The following is a 13489-nucleotide window of genomic DNA, read 5'->3' on the forward strand; positions in this document are numbered from 1 at the left end:
CTTTTCTGTTTCTACCCTCTTCGAACCATTCTTGGATTTCGATGAGTCTACCAGAAATGTGGCTGGTGGTTCCTCATCATCAGAAGAATAGATGGCGTCTTCTTCCATATTATCAGACCCTCCTTATTTGATCGAGTTATCGTCTTTGTTATCCGATTCCACTTCTTCCATATCCATGAGAATAATGCTTTGCATATCCTCAATTACATGAATGTAAAATTTTATATCACCATGTTGAACTAAAGCTGCATCATTAACGCCTTCAGGGTGAGTAACGTGTATAAGTATCTTTCCCATTGTAAGGTTTTGATTACCTTCTAATTTACAGTTGTCCTTCTCAATCACCGAACCCCATGATCTTCCAATTTTAGCGAATGTAGCCTCATTCCAGACCGGAGCAGGTACCTCATACACTTTTATCCATGTTATCCTTCCCGGATACACGTAAGAATTATCCCACCTCCTTTAGTTTTGTATCCATCGCTTAATGCCATGATGCTCGTTTTCAAGGATAGTACAACCCGCCTATTCGTTATTGAAAATAAGCAGAATCTGTAACCCACCTAAGTATTTAATATCAACATACAACCCTTCTACTTCACACAGACGTTTGAATTGTTGGAGTATCCCATAATTAATCACCTCACCAACTAACGAAAATGTTAACAAGCCATTGTTGTCATTTGAGTCGTCTAGTATAACAACCCTAGAATGGACCTTCCCATCACCATCGGAACCAAGTCCTTGACCCCTATCTGAAGCATTGTGCCCCATGGATTTAGATTCTCCAGTATATTTGTGATAATGTTGTTGTTTAAGATGATGATTATGTTGAAGGATGTCTTCCATGGGGTACGCTTCAACAGGTGTGGGGTTAAGAGACTCAAAAACTGCATTCCTGGGATTAACATTTTCGTTTGTGTCCCCTTTAAAGATTTCCTTCCACATATATTGATTGCCTTTTGTTTCTTTGGAGATGTTCATTCTCCAAACCACTTCCTCTTTCTTAGCCTTTCTATCAAACCTCGAATCATCATGGTTGTTCATATTACGGCCACCCATCGATTTATCATTCCTTTCTTTTGCTTTGTATGCCTTTAAACCCCAGCCAAGTAGTTGCATCTTGTTGAGGTGAGATAGCATGGTTTCAATGTTACTGACGCCTTCGTACCGAACAAAACCAAATCGATGACCATTTTGTAGCCTTTTTCTTGAGATGTAGACATCTTTAACCAAGCCCCATTTACTAAAAGCCTTCCAAAGATCTGAAACACCCCACGTTTTCGGAAAATTGTAAAACATAAATGAAGTCAGTGAAGATTGATTACATCTCGTCGGACGGTCACTGTAGTAGTTCCCTCTGCGTGCCCCTCGTTGTTTCGACCATCCCTCCTTGCCATCGTCTTCACCTCTCGATGAGTACCCAAACGTAGAGTTTTTTCCCCATGATTTTCTCTCTCTAAGATTTTCTCTCTCACACATTTTCTCTCTCACCATATTATGATAAATATTTGTCAAGTTGTTAGTTAGGAGTATTGTGATGATGTGTTAAAATATAATTGGGTTAAATATTAAAAGAGGGTAAAAATAATATTTTTAAAATAATAAAAAATCAAAAAAAAAAAAAAAACTAAGAAACGGGGTTACTTTTGGTGTTGGAAAGAAACACCACCCTCAAAAACACCATAAGTGACACACCATTACGGAGGAGGTTGGCGTCTCTTTTGATCCACGTATGCAAGTAACGACGTTACTTGCTATCATTACGAATGGTCTTATATCACTCTGTTAAAATCAACCTACCCAAAATCCTAGAATTGGCAGATCAAAATCTCATTATCTTGAATTACCCTACAATCTTCTTAATATCCAATTTCTCGCGACAAAGGCAATTAATATCCCTTCAGAAATTAAAACTTATTCAAGTAGTCGCGGCTCAAATGCAAACACAATCTCAATACTTTACCAATTAAAATCACGTGCTTCATTGGTATCCATGTTTCATGGATTCGAGAGTGACCCAAGTTCGAGTCTAACAACTAACAACTAACCTTGCCTTTCAAAAAAAAAAAAAAAAAAATTAAAATCACGTGGTACGTATATCAATTCCAAAGCCCTTAAAATCTTGTGGCTAGATGTTTTTCTATCCTTTGTTTTCTTTCTTTTTTTCATTTATCTACCATCGGAAAAGGAGTACGCAATCAAGCAATATGCAACTTTATCAGCAAATATCCGTTTATTTGGTGCAACAAACAAGGGAATTTTTTTTTCCATGTGACGTTTCCTTTTAGTCAAAACTTTCACGATTTTGTCGTTCGGACTCAGAAAAGTATTAAACTAAGGTTTGCATATGACCCAGCCCAAACGTATTGTGGGCTTAGGGTTCGTTAGAGTTTCTATGTATTAGGTTTTTATCGTACTGTATGTATAGTTGATTAATAATATGTTCTATCGTGATTTACATTGTTTAACAATTATTACTCATCACTACGCCAACATGTCTTTATATATTTATTTAAACTCATCAACCCACAAACTCGATACCCAACAACTCTGTAAATATCGGTGGTGGATGGATATCGCATCATATGTGTTAACTTATTCGAGTAACTTTTGGGTTGGCGGGCATACCCGTTGATGCGAGTTTCCACTGTAACTTTAAGTAACTCAAGTTAAACCATACGATGTGATAACCGTCCACTACCGAAAGTACCGATACTAACATTCCCTTCAATACCCAAACGTAGATCTTCAACCCTGTTGACGTTATATTAAAATGGTTTTCAAGATCGTTACGTTAGTTGTAAATTACTCAGAAAACTAAAGTTTAATACCTTACAAATCATAATACATCACCAATCAGTTGCCCCTAATACATATATACACGACCCCATAAAATGGACTTCTGTTAGACTAACACAGATAAGAAGGGACTTTTTGTAGTAAAAAAAATCAAAATCATCTACTAACTAACTCTAGGAATGAATTAATCATGTAACGAGAAAAGGTTAATAATAATACTATGCAATTTTCTCTATTGACAACCTGCATTTCTTCCTGGACCTCCATAATAAATATAATTCCCCCATTCATTATTTTGGCCTTCTTTTATATCATAACAACTTGATTTATCAGCCTGCAATTGTGAATTTACTAAAGGAAGCAAACTGTTGTCCCAATCAACAACCTGCATATTCCTAAAATACGCTGCTTTACCAAAACCTTCATCGGGAAAATGACCACTACCCATTTGCGTTGATGTGTGGTAACCATTTGATCCCGAGTTCACTATCTCCCCACCAAATTGTACCATACTTGCATGTTTTTGCAAATGACTAAACAAGAAAGATGGCCAATATCCGATAATCTCCCCAGACCCAAATTGGAGCCACCAATGTCCGTCTTTAGGGTCCTACACAAAATAATGAAAACATTTTTAATACTAGCAAAATTCATGTAACCTTCATTGAATAAAGTAAAAGGCATTTATTAAGTAGCATCAACTAAGAATATTAACATTACCTTCCATATCATAACACTGATATCAAATTGTTCGCCGTTGTAAAATGACCTAGGAGAGATTGCTGCACCAATAGCAATTCTATTGTTTGTTTGAACGATTCCTGAACATAGCAAGTTATAACATCCCGTGGCTTGGTATTCATCAGTCTGATTTTTTTAAAGAAATATATATTAGCCCTTTTTTGTAAAAATACCTACATGTATATAATTATAAATTACGGTTGATAAGAAATGTGAAATTACTTACAGTCCAGTAGGTGAAAAATCTAGGAAAACCGTCTCCGTATAACTCAGGGCTAACCTGAAGAAATATGAAGAGTAGATCGTTAAGCGAACATGTTTAAGGATCATGTGAATAAATACTTTGATAAGCTGTCACATTATTCAATCCATGTTTGAACAAAAATTACGCCTTTGTCTTTCCTTTGTAAACTAAAGGTGGCAAAATGGGTGAGTCAGACCCAGAACTTTTTTTTCAAAAATAGTGCTCTTTCACTTCTTTTACATGGGTCTGGTTCGGATGGCTGACTCAGAACACTTACGTTAGAAAAAATATAGCAACGAATCATTATGTCACCTACGATTACACGTTATTTCAATAATTAATACTCCGTATAATTATTGAATACAATACAATCTTTGGAGTCTGTCATTTTCAACCCTTTAGCCTAATTTACGTTTATGGCATTTTTCCAAACTTATATAGTTGTGACTCGGTGAGATGCACTACTACATAAATAAATACTTAGTTACTTACTATATAAACGTTACCTGCCAACCGGCTTCAATGGTATTGAGATCATTGCCAAATGAACCGGATATGACCCATAATTGTGAAAGACTAAACTCATACGGATCTGTAACTTCAGGTGTCCATACATTCATGTTGGCCTTAGCTCCATAATACTCATCTCCATTTACATAAGCAACTGCATGCTACAATTCAAAGGTTGCATCTCATTATTAGTCATTGCAATAAACAACAAAATATTATCATCAAGGTTGATCACTTGATTTGATTTAGAGGGTGTTTGTTGTTGGTGATTTTAGTGTCATCCAACGTACATTTTAGTTAGTTGCGATTTACTTGAATGCAGGTGTTAGCTAGCTATACTTACCAACGGGTTCGGAGAGTGTGGAGTACACGCCCGTAAGAGTTGGCTACTAACTGTCGCGTAAAATGCAGGGGTCAAGGGGGCTGCGCCCCCTTGCGGGGTCCAAGGGGCAGCGCCCCTGGCGGGGTCCAAGGGGCAGCGCCCCTGGCTAGAAAAGTTGCGTTCGAATAAGTGTCAGCGAACAGGTATGTCTTTTGGTATAACCGATTTTCCCGCCAAAACTGAAGGGTTACACCCTTTCGGTTTAACTGTTTTCCTATCAACAGTTTATGAACGTCTTTGTTCATTCATTCTGCATTCATAAAAACCAACAGAAACACACACATATTCTCTAACAATTTGATCAGTGATTTCGTTGCCCAAAACACTGATTGCGTTCTTGTTTGATCCCTGTAAAGATTTCGTGCAACCGTGGCAATCGTAGGGTCGAAATACTTTATAGAGATAGTGATTACACGATTCAAGAACGAATCCGGCAGTCAATTCATACCCGATTTCTAACATTTGTATGTTCATTTTGAAAGCGAACGTTGTGATTTTGAATAATCAGAAGCATATAGTATAGTTATTAAGAAAATTAACAGATCAAATGATGAAAAATGACATTTTTCCTAACAATGTATAGTGGCTAGTTTATTATAAACACTTGCAAATTAAACACAAACCAGTCATTGTAAAAGACTAAACTAACCTCGTGCCCACCACTCATGGTGTCATGTCTTACACCTCTTTTGATCTTTCTTCCAAATCTTCGCAACGAACTCGCTCGTAAAACGTCTTTTTCAGTAGTTCTTCTGATAGGAATAGTCCCTTCCGGACAATATCCCAATTCTGCCCATAGTTGAACTGTCTCATATATTTCATTATTACTTGAGTTATGGCCCTTTGGCCTCTCAGATGGTCCTTCCTGTTATTTTTATAACATTACTTTAATCCATTACATTCTTCAAATCAAAATTTCAATGGAACACAATTAACTCTCAACTTAATTCTTTTGTTTTAATAGTTATTAGTTGAATACCAATGGCTTTTGTCCTTTAAGTTTAGGATGATCAAAGGCTGGTTGAAGATGAGAAACAACACAATCTATCAAATCACCATCAGGACTCTGTTATCACATCAGATAAAAACAAACCAATATTGTCAAAACTCATAAATAAACAAAAAATAGTCAAGTCAATATAGCTAAAAGTCAACCTGTATGGTCTTGACTGAAGGTTTATTGATCTTCTTCAAATGAGTTCTAACTCTTATCATCTTCTTCAACTCTTCCATTGGCTTAAATCTTGTTTCATTTAGTGGAACAGATTCACAAACAAAAACAGACAATAACAAGATACAAACAAGTGTGAATATTAATGTGGATTTGAAAGAAAAACAATAAACCATGTTTACATAGATATTAAAGAAATAATATCTATGCTTGGTGGTATTATACTTAACTAACTTGACTTTAATATGTTTTTGTATGCAGAGTAAGATATTATTATGATCAACAAAAAACAAACAACAAGAACAAGAAACAATTGGATTGTTCCTAATTTTTGTCCAGATCACAACGTTTGAAATACAAGAGTTGAGTTTGTGATTGTTTTAAATGGAGAGAGATATAGATACAATAAGACATGTATAAATGTACTTTTTTTTCCCTTCTATTTAAGATTCTTCGGTCATGGGCACTGACATACAGAACCAGCCTACATTTCCATTAGAGATGTGGGGTTTAAAAACCATTAACAACCCAGTGGTCAATTTTTTTATTTTTTATTTTTACATTTAATTGTTTGTTTATTACTCATACTTTTAGTATGTAGTACAGTACTTATTTTATAACCAATGACTTCGCGAAACTAATACTAATTCATATGAATAATAATAAGGATACTTAATAATTACGGAGTAATATAGTTTAAGAGCATACATGGAGAGAACATGTTTGTGTTTTGGATAAAAATGTCTTAAGATGGCATTTACAACTCTGTAATAGCATTTCAATCGGCTTTCTAGAGCAGAGTCTGACACACAATGCTGCTCTGTTTATGTGGGCGTATATTAATTTTTAAAAAAATAAAAAGACAATGCTGCTCTGTTCATTGTTTTTCCCTTTCATTCTTAGTTGAAAATGGTATTTGTGGGCATATCTTAATTCTAAAATGTTGTCCGGAATACTGCCTTTCACTCATCTATACTTTCAACAACGATGTTCTCATTGATCACTGATCAAAATTCTGTCACCACGTCAATGAGTAGATCATCTTGTGATAATTAGTTTAGAGCCAAAATTCTTAAATCCAAAACAATGCACACCATATATGATGCAATAGGTACAAATTAGTGTTGCATAGTTTTCTTGCACTTCAAATTTAAGCACCAGGATATTATATATTATATATTTTTACAAAACACAAATGATAAAGCGATTGTAGAGTTCTACACAACTTTATTTGGTCTCTATTCTTTTCAAAAAGATCCCATGCTTCAAGAAGGGGATAGTGCTCTTTGTAAATATATTTAGCCTATAAAGTGTCATTATTCATTTTTTTTTAAGGAGATGATTCTCACACACACTTTTTTATCCTCACACACTAATTGAGTATTATTAGAATAACAATTGAGTATTATTAGAAGAGTAAAAGGTTAAAATAGGTGTGTGAGGATCAAAAAAGTGTGTGTGAGAATCATCCCTTTTTTTGTAAAGGAAACATTCCCTTTTATTAAATCCAAATGATTCTTACACTACATTGAAAAATGGTATATGATTTTTGTTTTTAATTTCAAGTACTAATAAATCCAATGCAATGTGCAAATTTTAATGAATAAAGTACAACTCAATAAACATATATAAATTTTAATTCATAAAGTACAACTCAATAAACATATAAAGTTGGTTTCTTTTTAGGTTTAGGACTTTGTAATCTGGATTAAATTTGTTAAGATAACTTGCAGATGATATTGTACATTTTTGAGAACTTCAATTAGTTTGAATGTATTGTGTTATTTGAATGTTAAGTTGAATTGTGTAATACAATCAATACCTATGGTTCTTTAGTGGTTTGTACGTTATGCAGTTAATGTTAAACAATCAATACCTATCAAGTTAAATTGTGTAATATAATCAAAATCTATAAACATGAACTAGGTTAACGCCCGCGAATTCGCAGGGCTAATTTATGAGACTAATCAAGAAGTAATTTGAAACTTCATAAACTAATATCTGATATTATTTGAATGGTTGCGAGTTAACGGACGAAATCATATAATAAAGCTATCGAATAATACCCGCGAATTCGCGGAGCTTTTTCATGAAACTAATCAAGAATAAATTATGATTTATAAATGATTAGACGATACAATTATTATTATTTTTAGATAGTTTTAATTATTACCAAAAAATAATAGTTTGAATTATTATAAAAAATAAACTTTGAACATGAAATTTGTTGTGAAATTTGTCATCGAATTATAGTCTCCTCTATCAACAAATCATTTTCCGGGCAAGTGAGTGAAATCTATCTCCCAACCACAGACATAAATGAACTGCAAGGTAAAACAACTATGATTAGTGGGCCCATTTCGACCCACCCACTTATAGATGGGTTGATTCAAGTTAAAATTATCTCTGATATACAAAACAAATCAGTAATGTAAAATGTGAACAATTTGAAAGTACATATTGTTATAGAAATTAGCGAACTTTTGCATATTGTATTTGACATGCACAATTTTCTATTAAAAAAACGTAACTACCGACAAAAAATGTATCAGGTCTACTCGACTTGACCCAGTTCAACCGATTACATTATTTAAATCATCACCTAACCCGCCCACTTTGACTCTATTATAAATGCAAAAGTTCAATAATGCACAACCAAATTAGTGCATGTTGTGCACCATAATAGAATTTAGAACTTACACAGCCTTTTGCATTGCTTTCATAGCTTGAGCTCCAGTTTGAAAAGCATCAGGTGTGTCTCTGTTGTGACTTTTTAACTTTTAAGCTTTATTTTCTGGTGTCCACAAACAAAAGATTAGTTCAAATTACTGTCCAATTTTAACCCGAGCTAATTAAATTTGTAAGTGACCCACGTATGTCAATATTATATATATAGTCCACCTTGTAAAATCAATAACAAAAAGCTTCATTAACCACACAATCCACTACATCCTATCATCAAATATAACAAAAGGTATTTGCTAATTAGTTTCAAAATATGGACCTTTGGGTTCGAAATGCATAGGAGACCAAGAGCTAACGGAACGGCTTTTCTGATATTCTGTTCCCCGTACTTCAAAACATGCTCTAAAGAACGGATCGCCATATCGTAAAAAAAATCACAATGCATACCGTAGCACAGCGGCTCAACTATCACTAGCTTGGTGCATCACCAAGGAATCGATGTGGTTCCAATACCTGGAACAACAAAGTGTGAAAACTTGGACCAAAACATTGGAGCTTTGTCGTTAAAGCTAACATAAGAAGAACTGGAAGAACTTGAATCGTTCGCTTCGTGTGATGCGGTGAAAGGGGACAAAACTTAACTTACAATATAACCAAAGGTACCAATGCAAAATGATATCAAAATCTGTAAAATGAAAAACGAACAAATTTATGGATTAGTGCAGACTTGAATATATTCTGGTTGATAAAAACCATCATAACCTGTACTAAATGTAATATTTGAAATGGGTCAAAAATTAAAAAGTCAGCTTATAAAGGTTAAACGGTATGAACTGATAGGTTGCAAGTAACTCAAGGAAACATACTTAAATGCCACAATGATAGAAAAAGTCACTTCAATATAACATACTCCGTACACATTCAACTCAGAATTGACCCGCCCAAATGAAACCCTATAAAAATAAGACAAACATAATACACAAGCCAACCCACCTAGTGTAAACTCAACATGTACAACAACCTGAAAATCAGTAGCACTTAAAAAACCTTAAACCAATTTTCCAAATCTAAATTGACCTTGAATGGCGTTGCCGAAATTCACGCATACGCCTTGACTGAACATGTGTAAACAAAACAGCAGTCCCTAAACTGAATTTACAGACTAATTCTATACTCTGTAAATAACTTAATCATATTTATTTGATATTGATTATTAACTAACAATTATAGTCATATCTTAATAAGTAGATTCACGCCCAGGTTTCAACTCGATAGTGTTATGTTCTGTTACTGATTCTCAACTTTGTAAGAAAAATATCTATATCTAATAGTGCAAATCGTTTCAAGAGCATGCAAGAATTCAATAGAAACCATACACGAATATATAATTAAGTGTAAGTAAACATACAATGGATTATAGGATTAAAATTTCATTATACACAAATATATAATTAAGTGTAAGTGAACCATGCGGATTAAAATTCAAACAATCAAACCTTAACCCATACATGAAACCCCAAAAGTTAAATGCAGTCATTGTATGATATTCCACATCTAAATAAGTCCATAATAATAATAAGAGGTATAAAAACTATAATGAAATGTAACAAATTATAGGATTAAATAATTCATAGTGCCTGTTTAATTCAACCCAAATTTTCAACATATTAATAGTTTCTTCTTTACTCTCTCCCAATCCAGCATCTATCAAAAACTAAATACATATATATCGATTCACACAAATAACATATAAATCATAATAAGCTCAAATTAGGGTTGCATAATACACACAGATACCATATAAATCGATACATAAATTATCATAATTTGCTCAAATTAGGGTTTCATAATTGACACATATAACATATAATTCAATAATCCAATGTAGAAATCAACTCAATCGTCACTAGCAAGATGGTTTGTATTCAACTTTGCAATGTTGAAGATACCCTCATATGAGTTAGATCAGTGTAAATTTTTTGATTCTTTATCTACTATATTGGAGTATTAGATAAACAAATTAACAGATTAGATAAATTCGTACCGATTTGATTTCTGCGATGGAATTGGTTGAATGAATCATCTCGAAACGAATTGCTTGATTGACGATTGAGTTTGATCGACGTTGTGTAATGGGTTGAGAGGATTTAGAATTTTTTTTTTTTTTTTTTTTTTTTTTTTGGTAAAATGTTGAATGTGAACCAATTATTGAGACCCTAAAATTAGATTGAGAGGCCGCCCAATTTTTTTAACAAAAGGGTAATTTGGTAATCAAACAAATCAAGTACTTAATTATGAGGTCATAGTGAAGATTAGTGAAAAATGAATGGTCTAGATTAGTTATCATTAATTAATGAATAGCTAGGATTAGTTGAAGCAACTTAAAATGATCTATTTTTATTTTTGTTATTATATATGGTATAGATATAGAAGTATAGATCATAAGTTTTAGTCTACTTTTAGATGTCCCCATAAAATATTCACTTATATTCACTTTTTTTCAAATGGTCATTTAAAAGAACAAAATTACATGATGATTGTGATAAAAAGTTACAGCAAAACAAAAACCTATTGCAAATGGCTCAAATAGTCAAAAAGTAACAATCCATACAACATTGGATTCCCAGTTACTTGATTGATTAGTTCTACTTTTATCACCTAACGACTTACTACATATGATTCTAGTCCTGGTTCTAGCCCAGACACCAGTACCCGAGCCAAAATGTCGAGACCACTGGACATTTTAGAAGCCTCATGCGCCGGACTAGTACGTAGAATGGTTAGACTCCCACAAACCATTTCACGAGCCGTGGATCAAGGTCTAGACCTAATGAGGGACGTAGGTGGACCGAGAAACCACCACCAATTTCCGCCACCAAATGTTCCTGTCCACAACACTTTTCAACCCGAATGGGGCTTTCTGGCGAGTTTTGAACAACAATATGGGCTAGTGCATCCCTTTTTCTACGCATGTAGGTTCGTAGAGGTTTTAAAGATGGCTCAAGATGAACAAAAGTTGGTGTTTCTGTACTTGCACTCACCTAACCACCCTTTTACACCACCTTTTTGCAAGAATACTTTGTGTTCTGAAGTGGTGGTGCAGTTTCTTGATGCAAATTTTGTGTCGTGGGGTGGGGCTGCCGATAGGGACGAGGGTTTGCATATGGCCACAATGCTTCGGCCTGCCAGTTTCCCATTTTGTGCGGTTGTGGTCCCTCATTCGGGCGATAGCTTAGCCGTTGTTCAACAAGTAAGAACCCTGATTTCAAATTTTGATTGCTTATTTTAATCTAATGAACCTTTTAGTATTGAATAAGCTCATTGGTAATTTGCTTATATTAGACAGCGCTCAAATTAAGCTTTCTAAGCCTACTCAAACACCCTTTTAGTCTTCTTTAGATGGTACTGATCATATAGTTACAAAATTAACAGGTCAGACTTATTGTTCTGATCAATTTTTCTAGCATTTTGCTATATGCTGCATTTGATTGGGATGACACTGAAGTCATTTTAAAAAAATAAAAATCTGTAATCTGTTAAAAAGTTGGTTTTAGAAGTATGGTTAATTAGATCAGTTTAGTAATAGCAACTATTTAGGCATATAAGATGCATATTTTTGAAAGATTTCGGCCAATTGGTAATATAGGGGGGTTCTCCTAAGTTTTATATGCATACATGTGTTTGTTTCTATTTGCGATGTAGGACTTTGGCAGTGCATCCATTAACGGATTATCTGCAATATAAATAACTATAAATGCTTTTGTTATAGATGGAGGGGCCGATGACCCCAGAAGAACTACTTGAAATACTTCAAACAACACTGGAGGAACAAGGACCATCTTTAGGTAACAAAAGGGCAAAAGAAATAGAAAAGAGGAGGACTGATATTCGGTTGAGACAAGAACAGGACGCCGCTTATTCAACATCCCTCCTAGCCGATCAGGTTCAGCTGAACATTTTTTAGTACTTCCATATATTAATATTAAAAAATATTAAAATATCAATTAAAAAGTTGATACATATTATTTAGCTTCAGGAGGAAGAGTCGCAACTAGTAAGGAAAAAGAAACATCAAGATAATGCCAATGCCAAAGCACAAAATGCCCAGGTTTGTCAACAAAACAAAGTCATGTACAATTGTCTTATGGACTTGTAATTAATTAAGGATTTTTTTTTTTTTTACAGATTTTAATACGGTTTCCGAACGGGGAGAGGATGGAGAAAACGTTTTTGGAAAGAGATAAAATCGGAGACATTTTCAAGTTCGTTGATTCACTTGGCACGTCGGGAGTTGGTAGTAACTACAAACTCGTATCGAGTTTTCCTAGAAAAGTTTATGGCGTTGATCAAATGGAAATGACTCTTAAGGATGCTGGATTTTATCCTAAGATAACTCTGTTTATCGAGCTTGAATAGATCATTTGTAGTGGAAGAACCAAGGCTCAAGTTTGTATCCTGCCGTGTTAGCTTAAAGAAATGAGTTGTTATCTGGTAATAATAATATTGTTAAAATATGAAGTCTTGGAGAACTTTTAATTCTAATGATCAATGCAATTTAATGATGTGTAGTTTTTTTGAATCTCCAAATTATGGTGATAGTGATATATTGATTTATGGTTGAGGGTTAGATATTAATGTTTATAACGGTTGTTAAGTTATACTCCAATTAATTTTAAGTCCGGCAATATAAACCCAAAGCTTTAAAAGGAGTTTCAGTGGTATCCCTCAAACCTATTGAGTTCTATACAAACTAAAGTAACAAATCCAAAAGTAAAGGAAGGTACAACGGGTCATGTCAATAAGTCAAACGGGTCGAGCTTAAAGATTAACAAATTCATCCATCCACACAATCGTGAACACATTCATAGTCATATCTAAAATTATGTACATTGATAATTAACTAGGTATGTGGGAGTCCGCGCGTTGCCGTAGAAATATATTTACAGTTACATAT

The 13489-nt window shown here is 34.0% G+C and overlaps 2 protein-coding genes across 4 annotated transcripts; one reads left to right on the forward strand and one right to left on the reverse strand.

The window, feature by feature from the left end:
• Window positions 1-2797: 2797 nt before the first annotated feature.
• Window positions 2798-10694, reverse strand: LOC139840162 (protein neprosin-like). Of its 2 annotated transcripts, XM_071830386.1 has the most exons (10): window positions 10580-10694; window positions 8855-9220; window positions 8551-8644; window positions 5835-5922; window positions 5659-5745; window positions 5329-5544; window positions 4294-4458; window positions 3770-3823; window positions 3523-3669; window positions 2798-3412 (listed from the first exon to the last, which is right to left on the reverse strand). In XM_071830386.1, the coding sequence occupies exons 3-10, from the start codon at window positions 8571-8573 to the stop codon at window positions 3035-3037; spliced, it is 1158 nt and encodes a 385-aa protein (XP_071686487.1). In that variant the 5' UTR covers window positions 8574-8644; window positions 8855-9220; window positions 10580-10694; the 3' UTR covers window positions 2798-3034. The 2 variants fall into 2 exon arrangements, with proteins under 2 accessions (XP_071686487.1, XP_071686486.1); XM_071830385.1 differs by lacking the exons at window positions 8551-8644; window positions 8855-9220; window positions 10580-10694 and having other exon boundaries at window positions 5835-7261.
• A 489-nt stretch (window positions 10695-11183) lies between these two features.
• Window positions 11184-13081, forward strand: LOC139844761 (plant UBX domain-containing protein 10-like). 2 transcript variants are annotated; one of them, XM_071834988.1, is made up of 4 exons: window positions 11184-11785; window positions 12305-12478; window positions 12566-12643; window positions 12721-13081. In XM_071834988.1, the coding sequence occupies exons 1-4, from the start codon at window positions 11258-11260 to the stop codon at window positions 12949-12951; spliced, it is 1011 nt and encodes a 336-aa protein (XP_071691089.1). In that variant the 5' UTR covers window positions 11184-11257; the 3' UTR covers window positions 12952-13081. The 2 variants fall into 2 exon arrangements, with proteins under 2 accessions (XP_071691089.1, XP_071691090.1); XM_071834989.1 differs by having other exon boundaries at window positions 12572-12643.
• The last annotated feature ends 408 nt before the right edge of the window (window positions 13082-13489 follow it).

This window comes from Rutidosis leptorrhynchoides, chromosome 4 (genome assembly GCF_046630445.1).
Source record: "Rutidosis leptorrhynchoides isolate AG116_Rl617_1_P2 chromosome 4, CSIRO_AGI_Rlap_v1, whole genome shotgun sequence".
Lineage (NCBI taxonomy): Eukaryota > Viridiplantae > Streptophyta > Magnoliopsida > Asterales > Asteraceae > Rutidosis > Rutidosis leptorrhynchoides.

What these genes read in the sequence shown, in the direction of transcription:
- LOC139840162 (XM_071830385.1), bottom strand. Translation starts at nt 6,026, where the DNA reads ATGGTTTATTGTTTTTCTTTCAAATCCACATTAATATTCACACTTGTT. An exon ending in TTAAAGGACAAAAGCCATTG is followed by an intron (nt 5,545 to 5,658) that starts GTATTCAACTAA and finishes TAAAAATAACAG; the next exon opens with GAAGGACCATCTGAGAGGCC. An exon ending in GATTTTTCACCTACTGGACT is followed by an intron (nt 3,670 to 3,769) that starts GTAAGTAATTTC and finishes TAAAAAAATCAG; the next exon opens with ACTGATGAATACCAAGCCAC.
- LOC139844761 (XM_071834988.1), top strand. Translation starts at nt 11,258, where the DNA reads ATGTCGAGACCACTGGACATTTTAGAAGCCTCATGCGCCGGACTAGTA. An exon ending in CATCCCTCCTAGCCGATCAG is followed by an intron (nt 12,479 to 12,565) that starts GTTCAGCTGAAC and finishes CATATTATTTAG; the next exon opens with CTTCAGGAGGAAGAGTCGCA. An exon ending in CCAAAGCACAAAATGCCCAG is followed by an intron (nt 12,644 to 12,720) that starts GTTTGTCAACAA and finishes TTTTTTTTACAG; the next exon opens with ATTTTAATACGGTTTCCGAA.